The sequence below is a fragment of the Lynx rufus genome, unplaced genomic scaffold, assembly GCF_022079265.1.
Source record: "Lynx rufus isolate CCGP_SWC_20201006 ecotype Redwood Valley unplaced genomic scaffold, mLynRuf1.p SCAF_18, whole genome shotgun sequence".
NCBI classification, from domain to species: domain Eukaryota; kingdom Metazoa; phylum Chordata; class Mammalia; order Carnivora; family Felidae; genus Lynx; species Lynx rufus.
The window spans coordinates 28,195,980-28,215,198 of record NW_025814832.1 but is presented as its reverse complement, the minus strand read 5'-3'; the positions used below and the strand labels follow the sequence as shown (position 1 = coordinate 28,215,198).

The 19,219-nt window shown below is 49.1% G+C and overlaps 1 protein-coding gene across 2 annotated transcripts in view; it reads left to right on the top strand.

The window, feature by feature from the left end:
* Positions 1–19,219, top strand: part of SEC14L1 (SEC14 like lipid binding 1) — a 52,354-nt gene that overhangs the window by 17,612 nt on the left and 15,523 nt on the right. For both annotated transcript variants that reach the window (XM_047081297.1, XM_047081298.1), the window contains 3 exons: positions 16,514–16,663; positions 16,775–16,906; positions 18,837–18,965. In XM_047081297.1, coding sequence (XP_046937253.1) covers positions 16,514–16,663; positions 16,775–16,906; positions 18,837–18,965 — 411 coding nt within the window. The remainder of the gene's footprint in view (positions 1–16,513; positions 16,664–16,774; positions 16,907–18,836; positions 18,966–19,219) is intronic.

The following is a 19,219-nucleotide window of genomic DNA, read 5'->3' as shown; positions in this document are numbered from 1 at the left end:
TTTGTCCTTGGAGCAGGAGAGGACTCTCCCAGGACTGTGGGGAACAGCAGTCTAATGTTTACATTTATTCAGGCCGCGATGGGAGCCAAGCGATTAGTTTCCTGACGCGAGTTCTTTCCCTTCCAGGGTATTGTGTTTCCTCATTCTGTGGAAAATGTTAATACCAGTAGCCTGAGGCCTGATTCAGGGCTCCCTGGAACCGAAACCTTTTCAGAGAACGTCCTCTCGTTCAGCACCCTCCTTCCACCCCCTGCATTTTGTGAAAGGTCTCTTTCCAGCCCTGGTCGTGTTTATCTTCAGGGCCCTATCTTCTGATTCCCACAACTGAGTATAGTATATTTAGCTAATAATCAGTTCTTTAACTAGTTAAATCTATCTCGTGTATTTATTTCATCTTTCAGAGGGAATATTTTATCCATAAGACCTACATCGAAGTAAAGATGATTTCTGTCTGTATCTTCGGTTTGCCTTTTCTTTATAGGAAGAAGGAGACCTATGTGATACTATTTACACCGAGTATCTGTTTTTGTTTTTGTTTTAACTTGGCTGTTTAGAAGCTTCACATAGTGGGTTTTCACCAAAGCCTCATGAGATTTGCACCGTGTGTTTTTAGGGCCGTTGGGAATATGATTACCATTTTAGTCTGGTGAACAGAGGGGTTTTTGGGGGGTGAGTTTTCAAAGCATGGTAGAAAAGATAAACGTCAAAAAATATTTTAGTTTTTAAAGCCGATTGCGTTAGAAAGGCTTCCTTCCCCTTTTTGAGCCTAGACAATTTGGTTCCTTGGAACCGTTGGGCTGCTGCGTCTTTACTTAATGCGCGCTCACTTTCTTCCTCTTTGGGAAGTTCAGCACAGGACAGGAGGCACATTTTTTGACTGTTGTACTTATTCTGTGTCAGGGCCCGCTAACCAGTTCCTGTTTGAATCTTCCACGATTCTGTACGCTAAAGAAAATGCAGAAGCTGGGACTCTGCGAAATTCGGGAATCTCCCGGGGCTCTCTGCCGACTGCTGTTCGGGGCTGAGATTTGAAGGCGGGTCTTTTATCCCAAGGTCTGTACGAGGGGGCGCGGACCCGGGTTCAAATCCCCGGGACGTTGGCTTCTCTCGGCCTCTATTTTCTCATTTCTAAGTAGAGGGAAACTCATTTCGTAGAAAGATTCTGCCTAGTAAGTGCATTAGACTTTGTGAAGCCAATTACGGTGCATACGCAGCGGTCAGTAAGTAGGCGATGCTTGGGTAGAGTGTTGTCAGCCTCATTTCCCGTGCTGACAAGGTCCTTGTCCCGTGTCCCTGCCTCCTCAGCGCCCGCCGTGGGGAAGGGAGTGAATGTTTGTTGAGTAATTTCTCCAGGTTCTTCTGAAAAGAAGTTTGTCTTTTGTTTTCTTAGAGCACACTTGATAGATTTTTGCTCTTTTATCATATTTCATAGGTCTTACTTTTTAGAATAGTTTGTTTAGGTTTGCAGAAGATTGAGGAGACCACACAGAGGGTCTCCAGATACCCCTGTCGTTAAAGCCTGTGTGCTGTGTTTCAGCTGATAAGCCAGTATTAATACATGATCTTTTTTTTTTATTTTTTAATGTTTTATTTATTTTTGGGAGCGAGAGAGACAGGGTGTGAGCAGGGGAGGGGCAGAAGGAGAGGGAGACACAGAATCCGAAGCAGGCTCCAGGCTCCCAGCTGTCAGCACAGAGCCCCACGCGGGGCTCGAACTCACAACAACCGTGAGATCGTGACCTGAGCCGAAGTCGAATGCTTAACCGACTGAGCCACCCAGGCGCCCCAATACGTGATTATTCATTAGCATCCCCCATTAGGATTCACTCTTGGTGTTGGACGTCCTGCGGGCTTGGACAGATGCAGAACATCACGTGTCCACGTTAAGGTATCACACGGAGCAGTTTCACGGCCCCGGAACCCTCTGTGCTCCTCCTGTCTGTCCCACCCCCTTCTCCTCCAGTACCTGGGAGCCGCTCATCCTTCGGCTGGTTCTGTCGTTTTCCGTTCCCAGAATGCCATGTGGCGGGCATCCTATGACACGTGGCCTTTTCACACAGGCTTCTTCCGTTAAACAGTAGTCATCGAAGTTTCTCCCGTGTATTTTTGGGGGTTGATGGCTGAGTGCTCTTTGTTGCTGGATGACGCTCCACCGTACGGACGTGCCCCAGTCTACCAGTCCATCCCTCTTTCGGAGGACACCTTGGTTGCTTCCGGTCTTGGACAGTGAGGGACAGAGCCTTTCACCCTGCGTCCCTTCTCACATGCCCTTGCCGCTTCCCTGCTCTGGTGGATCAAGTTCCTTTGTCAGTCAGACAGGTCACTGCTGCAGATGTTAGGAATTCCTGACTTGGCTGCCAGTTGAAACTCGATGAATTTGTTGCTGTTGTTGTTGCTTGGCTTTACTGAGGTATAAATGAGGAATAATAAACCGTACGTACATTTATTTACTTATTTACTTATTTACTTATTTATTTATTCATTTAAAATTTACGTCCAAATTAGCTAGCATACAGAGCAACAATGATTTCAGTAGATTCCTTAGTGCCCCTCCCCCATTTAGCCCATCCCCCTCCCACCACCCCCTCCAGTAACCCTGTGTTTGTTCTCCATATTTAAGAGTCTCTTAGGAATAAACTGTACGTTTTAAAGCTACGTAGTCGGGTAAGTTTTGTCATGTGTTCTTACCTTTGAAACCATCGCTGTAATTAAGATCATTAACGTAGGCATCGCCCCAAAAGTTCTTTATGTCCCGTTGTAATTTCTCCTTTTTTCCTAACGCCAGGGAGCCACTGATTTGCTTTTGGTTACTGTAAATTAGTTGGTACTTCCTAGAATTTTACAGAATCACACGTCCTTTTTTTTTTTTTTTTTTTTGCCTGTTTTCTTTGATTCAGCATAATTATTTTGATTCATTCATGTATGCACGGATGAATCGTTCATCACATTGTATTGCTGAAGAGGGTCTCCTTGGGTGGGATTATTTATATATACTGCAGCAGAAGACATTGCGTTTAAAAAAAATAACACTTAAACATTTTTTTTAACTTTCTTAAAATTTATTTTTTAGAGAGAAGGAGAGCGTGTGGGTATACAAGTGGGGAAGGGGCAGAGAGAGGGGGAGGGAGAGAATCCCAAGCAGGCATCTTGCAGAGTCCGCGAATCGTGAGATCGTGACCTGGGCTGAAATCAAGAGTTGGATGCTTCACCGACTGACCCACCCAGGCACCCCGAAAAGAGAACGCTTTCTGATTTCGTAGCACCTTTCTAAGATTTTGGATCTGTTAGAATCAAGATGGAAACCTGTGATTTATTGTTATTATTTTTTATTGCTCTTGTAATTTATTTTCAAATCTGGATTAATACTTGCAAGCTGGAAAACAAAGGGATACTTTTCAGGCTGTCAGCAGAAAGGAAGATGAAAAATAGTTGCTAAAGTTCTATTCTAGGCAGAAAAGGCAACTGGATCTGGGACTCAGACCACGAGAGGGGTGGGTGGGGAGGGTGGAGCAGGAAGGTGGGGGCGCCGAGAGGAGGGGGGCCTCCTCAGTCCTGGAAGGAATGAACTGTTTGTTGTTCACCCGAAGTCACCTTTGTGATTGGTGTGTGCGGTCAGAAGCTGCCTGTTTTCTAAAAAATGGCCTCCGATGCCAGAAATTAAAAAAAAAAAAAATTTTTTTAATGTTTATTTTTGAGAGAGAGAGGGAGAGAGACAGAGTGCCAGCGAGGGAGGGACAGAGAGAGAGGGGGAGACACAGAATCCGAAGCAGGCTCCAGGCTCCGAGCTGTCAGCACAGAGCCCGACGCGGGGCTTGAACCCACGGACCGCGAGATCATGACCTGAGCTGAAGTCGGACGCTCAACCGACTGAGCCACCCAGGCGCCCCCAGAAATTTTTAAATAGGTGATACAGCCTCCTATTCTGCGTCTGGACAAAAGGCTTTAAATAACAAGACCCAGTTAATAAAACAGATTTGAAACTCAGACTAGTATAATTAGCTTATCAAGAAGTATGAATGACTCTCTGGGTCTCGAGGAGAGAAGACATTCATCGTTAGACTTATTATTTAGGGCTCACCACAGTCCCCACAGACGTTCTAGGGACACGAACTAGGACAAAGGTGTGTAGTTGTCAGGTCAACATGTTCCTTGTAAATCAGCCAAGAATATCAGAGCAACTTCTTGAACTTGAAATGTGGCCAGTGAGGCTGAGGAACTCAATTTTAAAGTTACTTACCTTTTAACTAGCCACATGTGGTTAGTGGCTGCTGGTTTCGATGACAGAGTTCCAGAGTTGTCCGTTCATTGCGTGGAATGGTGGGTGTTTTCCTCATCGTTCAAATGCATTCTCTCCTTTCCCCTCCTCCCCACTCCTTTTTTGGGTGAAATGTACATAGTCAGATTTGCGGATGTCAGTTAGATGTGTATTTGTTGGAATCCTGCCTTCTCATGGAGGACGGTTCAGGTAAATAAACATAAAACGTATGAAGTGACCATCCATGGCTTCACAGTTCTTTCTATTTTATGTAAAGTTTTTTTGTCCACAGTTTTGACTGATTGGCATTTTTTTTTTCAATATATGAAGTTTATTGTCAAATTGGTTTCCATACAACCCCCAGTGCTCATCCCAAAAGGTGCCCTCCTCAATACCCATCACCCACCCTCTGATTGGCATTTTCAAGAACTCTGGAATTTTTGTGAGAAAGTAATTAAATGGAACCTTAATTCTATTAAGGAATGGAATTCCATGAGGAATTCCAATTAAGGATGTTAGAGTTCATCTCTTAGATCAGGGGTGGGCAGACTGTGCCCTGTTGCCTGTCTTTGCAGACAGCTCTTAGTTTTTATATATAGATCATATAGATGATATAGAAAAATATGTATAAATTATATATATATGTATGAATATATATATTTAGTTTTTGTATATATATTTTTTAACGTTTATTTTTGAGACAGAGAGAGACAGAGCATGAATGGGGGAGGGTCAGAGAGAGAGGGAGACACAGAATCTGAAACAGGCTCCAGGCTCTGAGCTGTCAGCACAGAGCCCGACGTGGGGCTCGAACTCACGGACCGCGAGATCATGACCTGAGCTGAAGTCGGCCACTTAACCGACTGAGCCACCCAGGCGCCCCATAGGTTTTATGTTTTTTAATGGTTAGGAAAAATTCCAAAGAATAATATTTCATGACATGTGAAAAGTATATGAAATTCAGTTTTTGGTGTCTGTGAATACAGTTTTTAAGGGAACACGGCCGCACTCATCTGTTCGCGTATTATCTGTGGCTGTTTTTGTCCTATAAAAGCAAAGTTGAGTGTTTGCGACAGAGACTACCTGGCCCGTGAAGCTGAAAGTCTTTGTTTTTTGGCCCTTCACTTACTACAGAAGCTTTGCTCACCCATCTCTTTGCTTCTCCAGGATCTCTGTGCAGAAGTTGGAAACTTACCAGAACACTGGACCCTTTGTTTTTGATAGAAAGTTTGATGGTAGAGAATGATCCATTGGATTGAAGCTCATTTGTTCGGATTTTGAATACCGCCTCTCTATGCAGGCAGAACTTATGAACAAATGAATAACATTTAAAGCACTTGCTTGGCGGCGCCTGGGTGGCTCAGTCGGTTGAGCGTCCGACTTCGGCTCAGGTCACGATCTCGCGGTCTGTGAGTTCGAGCCCCGCTTCGGGCTCTGTGCTGAGAGCTCGGAGCCTGGAGCCCGCTTCCGATTCTGTGTCTCCCTCTCTCTCTGCCCCTCCCCTTGGGCTCTGTCTGTGTCTCTCAAAAAATAAACAAACATGTAAAAAAAATAAAGCACCTGCAGCCACAGTTCCCGCACTGTGCCGAGGCACCCCAGGGCACCACAGTGCTGTCGGGTGTTTTTTACATTTTGAGAAAACACGCTTGATAGTCAACATTTCTTGGGTGTCGTGCAAACTCCTGGCGCATGCACGGTAGCTCACGTTTCAAGATTGGATCACACTGTTTCTTTTCATGGCGTCGCATCTTTGTGGAGCTGCGTTTTCGCTGGCTGCTGTGCTAAAAATTAGCTAGTGCGGCACGAGAATCCGTGGGCGACAGGAAACGAGAGCACAAGCGCCCCGTGTGATTCCGAGCCCTGGTGGCACCCAAGCGTCCACCTTCACAAGTAACACTGGCCATGTAGGAATGGAACAAAAACACATTTTCCCTCGACTTGAGAGTATTATTGTTTCAGATGGCTCCTGAGTTATTAGGACACAAGTGCTTTTCAAGCTTGTCTGGACCTAATAACAACCGATACTTCTGGCATTGGGGCACCGCGGAAAAGTTACTGAGATGTCAAGGGTGCTGCGAAGGGACATTTAGAATCCTCTGACGTAGGGCACCATGTGGTGGTGCCTGAGGACAAACGTTCCCAGAGAAGCCAGTCAGAAATGTCCTCATCGATTATCTTCAAGACTGTAAACAAACTGAAGTCACCCCCAGGCTAGTGTCTGAGATGTCGATCACCAGCTCTTCCAGAAACATAATACCGTGGAACACGTGAGGGCCTTAGCTTTCTACTCTAGGCTAAAAAGCAGAAGATCTGGTTTATCGAGCATGCTAGATGGTTCTTGGAATTTCATTTGAAAGCTCAAGAACTCTGTGTCGGTCTATTAAATTGTGTTCATAGAAGTTTCCACATAGTCTTGCCCGGAAATTCTCGAGAAGGAATACATTACAAGTACCGTAAGGTAGAGTATTCTAGAAGACCTTACTGAATCAGGAGTGTAGCCGTACAGCTGCTTGCACACGCAAGGAGAGAAGGAACGGTTTCACGTTTGTCTTTAACCAGAAACAACTAGAAACTATCGTGCCTGGTAGCTTTGCTGGAGCCAGATAAGCTCTGTGCCCGGCGTGGGACTTGAACTCACGTCCTGGAGGTCGAGAGTCGCTTGGTCTGCCCACTGAGCCTCCCAGGCGCTGCCGCCCCTCCCCGAACATATGCTAATTTTGAAATAGATACGGATGATTATTTTTCTTCTAAGGACAGTTCTTTGTTTTCTTGCTCGTTTGGTTCTTACAGCAGCGGTTCAAACATTGAGGAGTCCCGGGACTCTGCTGGCCCTTGTCAGATGGCGACTTCGCGTTTCTCTGCCGGGAGCCGGGAGCAGTGTGCTCGGGCCGCGTGCTGCCGTGGGTGCAGGTTGACGTCCTGCTGTCCTGGGTGCGGGGGTTGGGGGGGGAGGGGGCAGCACTGGCAGGGGCACGGTCACGGGCGCCATCACATTCTGCTGCGGTCCGCCCGCTGCACCTGCACCTGCTCCTTGGCTCAGTGTTCTGTTGTTGTCAAGGACTCGCGGTTTCTTGGGCTGGGACCCTCACGGTCGAAACGTTTGTGGTAGAACATCCTAAACTAGATAGAAGTTCATGGAGGGCCAGTTCCCGCTACTCTCGTGGAGAGACCTTTGCCAGGCATCTGGGTTTGGGGGGCTCCCGTCCCACCTCGCGCTCAGGGGTGTGGGACCCTGCCCTTTGGAGCGGAGTCAGGCACGGTTTGGGTCTCACTCACCCGAGTTGTCGAAGAGGTCGGCAAACACCCTCCTGCTGTGTGATTTGGGGCCCTCTTTACAAATATCGTAGTATGGATAAGGAAGGGTAGCGACCTCGCTGGAACTGAAACTCCTCGCACATGAAGTCCTTTGATCTTGTGGGTAATTTCCAGCAGGCCCTTTCTGCTTGTGCCGCTGTTGCCACTGCTGGTCGTCTGCAGGCCGGTGACAGGGCAGGGGACACAGGTGGCCACCGTGCACGGTCCCCTCTGCTTGAGGGAGGCCCGCCGCCCCCAGTGGCACCATGTCCCGCGTCCGTGTGCTGTGGTCCCACCGAAAATAGGTGGATTGGGGAAGAAATTGCGAAGTTTTTCCATCCTTTAACACAGCCGTTTCGTGTTGAGAACCGTCCAGAGCAGTGGCACAGGCGTGTGAACGAGGGACACGGGGCCTGACCTGCGCTCCTCCCAGTGCCTCCCAGTACCCGCCTGTCTCCCCCGGGGGTGTGGGGGAGCGCACCGAGCCGGCTCCTCGGTCGCCAGGAAACACGGCCGGTGTCTCCCGCGGTGTGGTGGCTGTGAGGGCGGCCGTGGGACCGAGGGACGGTCAGAAGAATGTGCGTGCAGTCGGGACACTGTGGCGCAAGGTGTGGGAGCTGTACGTCCGCCATCTGCGCTTCGGCTGCGCTCCTGTCTTCGCTCATCGTGGCTCTGCTCCACGGAGAAGGTCCTAGAAGAGGGTCCAGCCTCTTGTACTGGATCCCGTTGGCGTCGGTCATGATGCCCTGTCCTTAGAGCTCCCGGCCCCGCGGGCCCGACTCACGCCCTCTCCACACTAAACGTCACCCAGAGAGAGTGTGTCCTCAGAGCCCTGGAATTGAGGTTGTCTGAGACGAAATCCCTCATTTACACTTCAGATGTGTTTGATCCCGGAGGGAGACGGCTTGGCACCTGTCAGATGTTTGCGAATTTTTTTTAGCTGCCGTAGAATCTTTGTGTGTTCTTGTGTGACCTTCCCAGGGCTAGTCCGGTCTGTTGTGACTTGATTTGTGGGTCCCACTGAAGGCCGGTGACTGAGGATGGGGACTTTGGTGTTAGCTCAGCACTTGCCCTGGACAGTTGTCTGTACCCTGTTACCCCAGTTAGTCCGCTCATGGCCTTGAACTCGTTTGAAAATCGCTAATCTGACTGGGTTGGTCATGAAGACTTTGGATGAATGGAAGTGTATCACAACTGATTGGATTATAACTTTTCTTGGAAAGGACTCAAATTTTCAAAAATTTAAGTTTTTATAAACATTTTGTTTTATACTTATATAAATATATATATATATATATAAAAGTATATGTAGGGACGCCTGAGTGGGCCTGAGCAGCTCAGTCGGTTGAGCGTCTGACTCTTGGTTTCGGCTCACTCAGTTTCGTGGGTTCGAGCCCCGTGTTGGGTTCTACGCTGACGGTGCGGAGCCTGCCTGGGATTCTCTCTCTCTCTCTCCCTCTCTGTCTGCCCCTCCCCCACCCACACTGTCTCTCTCTCTCTCTCTCTCAAAAATCAATAAACTTAAAAAAAGTAAAAAAAGAATGAACACATTTATTCACAAGTAAGGAGCACGTGATTCGGAACCTCGCCTTACTAGTGGGCTAAATAGAAGTCCGCCTGTCTTGTAATAGCGGAGGCGGAATTCAAGAGCCCATCAAGGACTTGAGTTGCGACCACATGCGGTGTCGGGGGGGCCCCCAGGTTCCTCGGGCCGTTGACACTCTTCACGTCTTCACTTAGCCGAGCTGTTTGTGTGCTTTGGAGTCTCAGCAACAGACCAGGTGCCCGAAGCTCTTCGCGGCGCGACTCCTGTGCCTGAGCCGCTTCTGAGGCAGGCGACGCGGTGTCCGCGGGTCTGAACGGCTGCTCCGGAGCGTGTCCGCGGAGTGTTTCCTCCCTTGTGCTGTCGCTCCCGTGGCCCCCATCGGGAACGTTCCCTTCTGCACACGCGCTCTCGCCACCCATCCTGGAGCCATGTCCCCCCCCACTGTCTGAAGCAGTTTTGTTGTCAGCACGGTGCATTGCTGTCCGTGACCCCCTCCCTGTCTTTTCTTCGCTGTGGACGGTACGTGTGTCTGTGTCTTGCTTCTGAAGAAGCCCCGTCCCTGTGTCTTCCACAGTCACGTTGTCTAGATCTCAACACGGTGGCTTATACGGCAGGCCCTCTGTATGTGGCTGTCATGTCTGCTAAGTCGGCGACTTAACGGAGAACCGACTCTGAGGGACTTCGGTCAGTTTCCCACGTCTCCCCGATGCGTTTTATATTTGCCTCTTCGAGCACTGGCAACTTCTGAGAGACTCCCGCCGTATTTAGGGTTTTTCCACTTCTGGAGTCTTTCCGGGGTAAAACCAGCTCTGCGTCTAAGTGCGTTTGAGGGTCACGTCCAGTGCCATAGGATCTCCAAGTCGTACGGAAGCGGCTGGCTTAGTTCGCTGGCTAAGTTGTGTATGAACCTAGTTCGATCTGAAGGTAGATTCTTTAAATGGAATTTCTTTTAAATGGGTTTTCCTGGCAGAATGCGCTGTTAAGCTCGTTACTTCTCAAGTTGAAATGTCTTCACTAAAATATGGTTTTATTTAGCACAGTACAAGCTTTTAATATCTCAAAATTGCATTCAAAGTTTGGTTAAAGACTGAAAGTGCTGTTGCCAAGCTCCCGAATTACAGGCTCAGAAATCCCTTTCGAAAGAGGAAGAGTGGGTGTAGGAAGGTGGGAGGAAGCCGAGTTACCCAGCAGGCAGCTTTCCTCCCTGGGGCAAATGGGTAAGGCCCTGCTTTTGTTTTTATTATTGAAACAATGGCTGTGTGAAACAAAACGAGTGAGCCAATGATTATAATAGTCAACGTCTCTCGGTCTCTTGCGAAAGTAGCTTTTCCTTTTAAGAGAGGACATCGAAGAACATTTCTCTCGCGCTGGAAAAATGCCTTCTGGAAAATTTAATTCTGTTCAGGCCTTTCTTGATTTTTGTGGTTGATACATGCCGAGTGTGATTAGGAAGTGACATAATAATATTGCAGATAGTTCCTGAAAACTAAGACGGAGGGAAATTCCTGTGGCTCTCCCGAGGCGGTGATTTGAACCCGGAGAGAACTGAAGCCTGGGTTCCTGCCCAGTTCTGGAGAGATAGGTGCAGGGAGGAGACTCAAAGGCCTGCGGACGTGGGCCCGTGGGCACGAACTAAGCCTTCAGAATGGGGAAGCTGCACACAGAAATCCAGACTGCTGCCTTCTCGTGAAGAGCCGGCAGCTGGAGCTCTCTGGGCCCGCGTCCCCTCAGAGCCATGGTGGCCGGGCCGGGCCGGAGGCCCCCGTGCCGAGGCACAGGGCCCCGGGGGACCTCTCACCTGGCCTTCCACCTCGGGCTGGAGCTGGGCCAAACCTCACTCTGGGTAAGATGTGACAAGGTCGTACTCAGTTCCGTGCAAAAGCACTATTGGTCTCCATATTGCCCTTCCCCCCGAAGTGACCTTCCCCTGTTGCTAGTGTCCCCAGTTTTTTACTTTGAGAAATTTCCATTATTAAAGAAGTTGATGAAGTGTAGCAAATACATGTCTACGTTTCCACTTAGATAAATTAATACATTCGCTTTATCTCTTATACACACACACACACACACACACACACACACACACACGCATGCACACACTCACAGCCTGAGTCTTGCAGAACCATTTGAAAGAAGCTGTGTGTATCATTACACTTGCCCTAAGTACTAAAGCATTATTGCCTCAGAATAGAAATGCTGCTTAACGGTCATCGTTATCACACCCGCGAAATTTCACACGGACAGAATGATAGTATTTAGTGTGTGATGCATGGGCACATGTCCTTAAATATTCTTTAGAGCTATTTTTATTCCAAAGAGCCAATGCAGCATAGCCTTTGGTAGTCCTGTCTCTTTAATTGCCTTCATGCTAGATAGTTCTCGGCTTTTTCTGTGCATCTTTCAAGACAGTGGCCTTTCTCATTTTTTAAGAGTCCAGGCCGGTGCTTTTGTGCAGTGCCCCGTAACTTGGACTTGTCTTGATTATTTCCTCCCTTTCTGTTGTGAGGTCTGCAGAGGTCGTGCGTGCTTCCGTTGTGTCACAGCAGCTCGGCAGGTTGTCCCGTGCTTGGTCCTAAGTTAAATCCTTGGCCGGAGCTGGTATCTGCTAGATCTTTCCATTATAAAGGGACAGCTTTCCATCATCTGTCCCTTTGTAACTGACAACCTGCAGGGTGGTCTTGGAGACCGTGCTGTCTCTTCCAGCCTTTCAGTAGTGCCCTGTGTCGATCCTTGCCTGAACCAGTTATAAATTGGTGGTTGCAGAATTGTGGTTTTCTGATTGTGTTGTTTGCTCCTGTGGTTATTAGGTGACATTTGTCTGTAAGATTTCCTCCCCCGCCCATTTCTCTTGAGTATCACTATCTTTTCTCCGATCTCAGAACGGGGGGAGTGGAACCCCTTCAGGCTGGTTCCTGTGTCCTTTTGACATGCCCCCCCTCCGTCACTGAGCACATCCTTATTTCTGGTAAGTACTTCAGATTCACCTTGACCTTTCCCTTCAGACTTGTAATCAGTCATTTCTTGACAGTGCATGCCTTCTTCTCTAGTCCTGAGTGGTATTTAGAAACCGAGCTCTAGATGCCAAGTTTCTTGTTGCTGCTGAGGTGTCATTGCTTCTAGGCCCTTCCTGTGGGCAAAACTAGAATGTGCATAAATGTTTCTAATAAGATTGGAATGCTTCTGTTTTTCAGAGGCTGTAGCAAGTTTGTAGATTGTAGTTTGTGCTGAAAAACTGGGGTCTGGTATCTGTAAGCAGTTTCAGAGACTAAAGTTTTGTTACCGTTTTGCGATCTTCCTTTTCTATAACCCTCTAGAAAGTTAGCTTTTTGCGCCAACGGTAATGCAGAATTCCTGAGCCTTATATATCTCCGAAAGATTGGCCCAGGTAAGTGAGCACAGAGAAAAAGAGCTGGGTTTGTTGCTTTATCTAGTTTTTTTTTTTTAATGTTTATTTTTGAGAGAGAGAGAGCCCGCGCACACACGAACAGGGGAGGGGCAGAGAGAAAGAGGGAGACAGAGGATCTGAAATCAGCTCTGCACAGCGCCCGATGCGGGGCTTGAACTCACGAAACCTGAGATCATGACCTGTGCCGAAGTCGGACACGTGACCGACTGAGCCGCCCAGGCGCCCCTATCTAGCAAGGTTTTATTCCATAATTCAAAAAATGTTTATTGAACACTGACTTTGTTTTAGGCGATGCGAAGACACATGGATGGCCCCTGCCCCGTGGCTGAGTGGTGCGCCTGGGGACAGGGGGCAGGTGCCGACTGGGGCGCGCAGGGAAGCAGGGAGAAGCTCGCTAGGAACCTTCCGCACAGACAGCTTTGCAGAGGAGTGTACCGATTCCCCGGGTGGGTCGTGCGTTAGCACTGTCACGCCTAAGGCCATCTGGCCAAAGTAAAAGCGAGTCTCTGTGAAAACAGGCGTCTACACGGATGGGTGATTTTACAGGGAATGGAGAGTTTGTACTGTGTCTTAAATTGAAGACTGGGCTGTGTGGGTAATGCCCTGTGCTGACCACTCTGTTGCAAGAATTTAGAGGCTGTTGTGGGCCTTTTGAAAATGATCTAATAGGTCCTTTGATAGGAGAGATCCCGGCTTCGGGTATTTCTTGGCGAGTGCCTCCTCTACCCCGTATGTAACTTAAAAAGAATCTTTTTGTTTGGATCCTTGTATTTCAATTTTTTGATATGTCATAGCGCTGGAGTGTACAAAGCCAGGGTTGTTTTTTTTTGTAATGTATTAAAATTTAAAACTCAGTTTAGATGGTTTTCAGTGTCTGTAGAACAAATGATAGCAAATTTTTTTATTCTAGAGTTGTTCCCGTGTGCAATACTCAATACAGGCGTATTTTAGGCCCTCCCAGAGACTTCTGTGTGGTATGGTCTGAGCAGTTCGATAAACTCCTTCCATGTTGTTGATTTCAAATGCATTAAGAGACGAATGCTGTGTGATTTGTCAAGATTATAGCAGTAATGGGATGCAGAATATATTTGAGAGGAGGGGGGAGTAGGTAAATAGGAAGGATATGTTTTCAACCCCCAAAGTAAAGACTTTTAAAAAGCAGTTATAATTGGTCACCACGTAAGTTTTGCCTCCCTTCCAGACCGCCCTGTGCATGACTGTCCTTGATTTTCTGAAAGGGCGACTCTGGTCACATGGTAGACTTCCCTCCTTCTCCATCGCCCCGTGAGGTAGGTCAACTCCACGAGAGCCAGGCCTTCCGTTGGGTTTGGTGTGGCCACGTGGGCTGTGCTCAGCAGGGACAGGCCTTGTCACAAGTGTCACTGCAGGCCACCGTTCCCTCCTCCACTGGCTTTCGGTCCCTGGTCGCTCTGCGGCATTCCCTTGAGGCCACGCTCCTGGGTTCTCTTTCCTAGAAATCTCTCCCCTCCTCGATGACTATAAACAGTCGTGTGCCTTGAGGCCCAGTGTAAATGCCCCCTCTTCCACGAAGCCTTCCTACACCACCCCTCTCTCCAAAGCTCAGGGTGTTCTCTTTCTCCTTACACCTTTGTGGCACTTGCTTATTCTTAGGACACACTCGTGTATGACCCTGACTCCCTTTCCTGAACTGTCTGCTTCATTTTCCACTGCCTCCCATATTGCCTCGCGTGGTGTCTTACATAGACAGCAGGAGCACAGCCGGAAATTTGCAGACTGGTGTAGCCCTGTAATGTTATGGAGAGGAGATATGTACCAGATTATCGAGGATACTTAGAGTGAGATTAGTGAAAACCGGGTGGAAGGATTAATAGGTCGCTCTGGTAGGGGCGTCCTGACTTCGGTTCAGGTCATGGATCTCAGGGTCCGTGAGTTCAGGCCCCGCATCGGGCTCGCTGATGTCAGCACAGGGTCCGCTTCGGATCCTCTGTCCCCCTCTCTCTCTGCTCCTCCCTCCCTCTCTCTCTAAAAATCAAATACAAAAAAATTGTAAATACAAAAAATAAGAAATAGGTTGCTCTGGTGCTTTATGGGGGGTTCAGTGCACCTCCTGCGACCTGAGTATTACTTCTGTTCAGACGTCAGGTCTGTCCACGGGCAGCTTCAGGAAACTGCTCCACGGAAGGCAGCGTGTTAGTCTGGCCGTGCGCCGGAACGCCTTGCCCCTTGTCGGAGGTCACATCGCAGCGGTCGGTGCCACTTTGAGGTTGTCATTCATCTTGTCAACAGCATACATTTCTCCTCAAATCTGTGTGTGGTTGTGATTAACTTAAGGCGGGAAGTCAGCCCCCCCCACCCCCCATCTTTAGGACAGCTGGTGGAGGAGTGGCATTTGTCACTTTAATAGGAACATCACGTCACCGAGGTGCTGGGCCCAGCCCCGGGCTTCTTTTTCATGCTGCTTCTTAGAGCCCAGACACTTGTCATCCGGCCGCCTCGGTTTCCTGTTCCTGCAGCCCCGCGAGCCGCCGGGTGGCTTCGGTTTTAGCATAAATTCAATAGTCAGGTCGTCAGCAAAGCTGTCTTCACAGATCACCACATACTCGCTACGCCGTGAACTAAATCGGGCGCCTGAGTTCATTGTCGAAGAGTTTGGATGAATTATACAGGGAGTGAAGCTTTTTTTCATGCTTTAAGTTTCGTAGTTTGCGATAATTGAAGAGTCACGATATGTTAATACCCGTTATTCACCAGGAACGACACCGGGGCTTCCCCTGTGTTCCTTACCCGTTCCTCCCCGCCCCCTGTAACATTTGGGGAGACTGCGGTCCGTCGTCACAACCGGAATATCGCCGTGGATGCAGCGAAGATACTGAACATTCTCCGAGTGCCTTGACGGCTGCACCCACTCCCCCCCCACCGCCCCTGGCAACCGCCGATCTGTTCTGCGTTTCTGCAGTTGTCATTTCAAGCAGGTTACAAACACGTTTGAGTCCATGGTCCGTTTTGAGCTAATTTGTACATACGGTGTGGGGTTCAGGTTGAGGTCCTTTTTTTTTGTTCCTTCCTGTTGGTGTGCAAGGCCTCCAGTCAGATTTGTTGGACAAAAAGGCCGTCCTTCTTCCGTTGAATTGCTCCTGCCCCTCTGTCGAAAATCACTTGGGCGTATTTGTGTGGGTCGGTGTACGGCTGTCTGCCCTGTGACTTCTGGGTCCCTTCCACCGCCAGCCGCGCAGGCCTGGGTCACTGTGGCTGCGCAGTAGGCACCGATCCCACACCACTTGGAGTGATTCCTCCCAGTTTAGTCTTTTTTTGTTGAGAATTGTTTTAGCCGGTTTAGTTCTCCTGCCTTTCCGTATAAACTTTATTCATTTATTTTTTCAAGTTTATTTATTTTGAGAGTGCAAGCTGGGGAGGGGCAGGGTGAGAGGGAGAGAGAGACTCTCGAGCAGGCTCCGCACTGTCAGCAGAGAGCCGGACGCAGGGCTCTGACTCATGAACCGTGAGATCGTGACCTGAGCCGCGATCGAGTTGGATGCTCGACCGACTGAGCCGCCCAGGCGCCCCTCCATATAAATTTTAAAATAATCTTGTCTGTAGCTTAGACAAAGACGAGCCCTGCCGGGATTTCGATAGGAGTTGTGTTAAACCTCTGTAGTCACGTGGGAAGGATTGACGTCTTTACTGCCCTGAGTCTCCCAGTCCACGAACACAGAATGTCTTTTTCTTTTTTAACAAAAGCTTATGATGTAAAGACAAAGGCAGCTCTGTGGTGACGCGTGGACGTGTATCAGGAGATGCCGTGTTTGTTTTTTTTTTTGAAGTAAGCTTCGCGCCCGGAGTGGAGCCCGATGCGGGGCTTGAACTCCCTACCCTGTGATCGAGACCTGAGCTGAGATCAAGAGTTGGCCGCTTCACCGACCGAGCCACCCGGGCGCCCAGGGAGATGCTTTTATTCCTGGGAGAATCTCAGTGATGGGCTGTCGGGTCGCATCTCTGTTCAATTCCTTTTTTTAAAACAATTTATCCCCAGGCCTACGAAAGGAGGTTCCCTACGTGTCCTTTGATCCCGATGTTTGTGGACAGTGACACCGTGAACGAGTTCAAGAGTGAAGACGGGGCCGTTCACATTATAGAACGGCGCTGCAAGCTGGACATAGACGCACCAAGGCTGCTGAAAAAGGTACCCACGGGGACATTTAGGCCGTCCCCCTGCCAGATGAACTTAACACTCGCGGCTTCTGTTGCACTCAGTGTCATTAATAAGTCCGTTTTCTCCTTTTTTTTTTTAAAGATCGCAGGAGTCGATTATGTTTATTTTGTCCAAAAAAACTCACTGAATTCTCGGGAACGTACTTTGCACATCGAGGCCCATAACGAAACGTTCTCCAACCGGGTCATCATCCACGAACATTGCTGCTACACTGTGAGTAACGGCGCTCGCGGGGGTGGGGCGGGGAGGGCAGGGGACGCAGGCTGGGGCCGGCCTGTGCTTCTGGGACCCGCGTGGCCGTCGCGCTAAACGGCACACCGCCTTGTGTTCTTCAGATACCGTCCCTCGCTTCTGACGCGTGGGGTCAGCGGGTGGCAGCTGCGGTTTACTGCAGAATGGGTCACGTGGTTGTAGCAATCAAGGTCGCCTTGTGACCTTCCCATGTCCCTTCCTTTCCGGCGCCACTCTAACACTTCAGAAGTACACGGGAAGGACCCAAGAGAACAGTTTTCCTCCGCTCTCTGAAAGTAGAGTGTTCCCGTGAAGCCTTTCGTATGCTGAACATGGGCAAAGCAAAGCAGCAGTTACGAGTGTATATGGGGAGATTTTTTAGCATTCCCGTATGCAAAGCAAAACATAGCTTGTTTAGGGGCTCCTGGTGCCCCAGGACCCGTCTTGCTAACAGGCGCACAGAATAAACGGAGATAAAGCCCAGAGGCCCACAGACACTGTTCTAAGCTCTGGAGTCTGGAGGCTTCCGGAGGCGGGGGGGGGGGGGGGGGGCGTGGTGCCATCCTCGCCACTTGGGGTACGAGCTGCCTCCGTAATGGCTTTTGCAAAACAAACGGTGAGTGCTGTTTTCACGTTCACCCGTTTTCCTAAATGAGGAAATCCTCTTTAGGTTTCTTTTGGTTAGCCAAAACAGGCACGAATGTCAGTCTTTCGTAGATGCGATGGGGCGGAATGCAGACTTCGGGAAAGCGGGGCTTGCCTGTGATGGGTACCTCTGTATCAGGCTGATCTGCTGTTCTTCATCACTAACTTGCCACCAGATTATTAGAATAATCTAATAGGGTCTCTCTGCTTCTTCCTCACCCTTCTACAACGTATCCTTAGCGCTGAATCCCAAGTGATCCATTTAAAGTATGTCAGATCAGGGGCGCCTGGGTGGCTCCGTCCGTGAAGCATCCGACTTTGGTTCAGGTCACGATCTCACGGCCCGTGGGTTTGAGCCCGCATTGGGCTCTGTGCTGACAGCTCAGAGCCTGGAGCCTGCTTCGGATTCTGTGTCTCCCTCTCTCTCTGCCCCTCCCCTGCTCTTTCTCTCTCTCAAAAATAAATAAACATTAAAAACTTTAAATAAATAAATAAAGTATGTCAGATCGTATCATACTTTCTGCAGCCTTCCTGCATTTCACACGGAAAAGCCCAGAGGCCTCCCAGTGGCTTACAGGGCCCCTCATTTTCTCGTCCTCACACATCTGCTGTCCTGCTGTCTTTGTGCACAAGCCTGCGCACCTGCTGTTCCCTGGTGGCGTAGGCTGCTTCCCCTAAGGACCTCTGCTCCAAGTGCGCCCTCTGCCGGGGGCGCTGTGCCCCCGGATCTCTGCTGGACTCCCGCCCTCACCTTCCTTCGGTCTGTGCTCACATCTGCCCTTCTGGATGAAGCCAGCCTGAACACCCTGTTCAATTCTGCTGCCCGCCCCCCAGTTCATTCACCTGCTCCAGCTTTTCCTTTTTCCCTTAGCGCTTGTCCTCAGTTTCTTACCTCTTTATGTTCATGGCTAATTGGCCGTCTCCCCCTCCAGACCGTAAGCTGCACCAGGCAGGGATCTTCGTTTTGTCTACACTGGAGAACCCTGCTCAGGAAATACGGTGGATGAATGAACCACCAATGAAAGCGGAGCTCTCCTTTTAACAGGCGTTTTTCGATTTTTTTTTTTTCTAGAATATTTTACAAATATTTAGGGCTTTTTATGATTTTGAGCCTCCCTGTGTAAATTTTCCATCTGCTGCTTTCATGACCGTAACGTTACTGGTAGAGTAAGTGTTTTCTTTTGGTTACTAGTTGATGGAGAAGCCGACAGATGATACCGTCACTCATCAGCGTAGTTGATGGGAACGATTTCTCATTTGTCTGCAGGTTCACCCTGAAAACGAAGATTGGACCTGTTTTGAACAGTCTGCAAGTTTAGATATTAAATCTTTCTTTGGTTTCGAAAGTACAGTGGAAAAAATTGCAATGAAACAATACACCAGCAACATAAAAAAAGTGAGTCCAGCTTGGGATTTTATGGAAAGGGGGAGGCAGGAGCCTCTGAGGTGCTCGAGGCTGGCAGTGTTTTCAGAAGGCCGGAAACGGGCCAGTCGGGGGTCCCGGCCGTTTCACGACGTGGAAATGATTTGACTCTCCCCCGAGTCTTGCGTTCTAGGGAGGGGGAGGGTTGGGTGGGAGTTCAGATATTGCTGTTGCCAGTGACGTAGAAGGAAGGTGTGGCCACTGGCCGCTGTGCCCTCTGCCCAGAA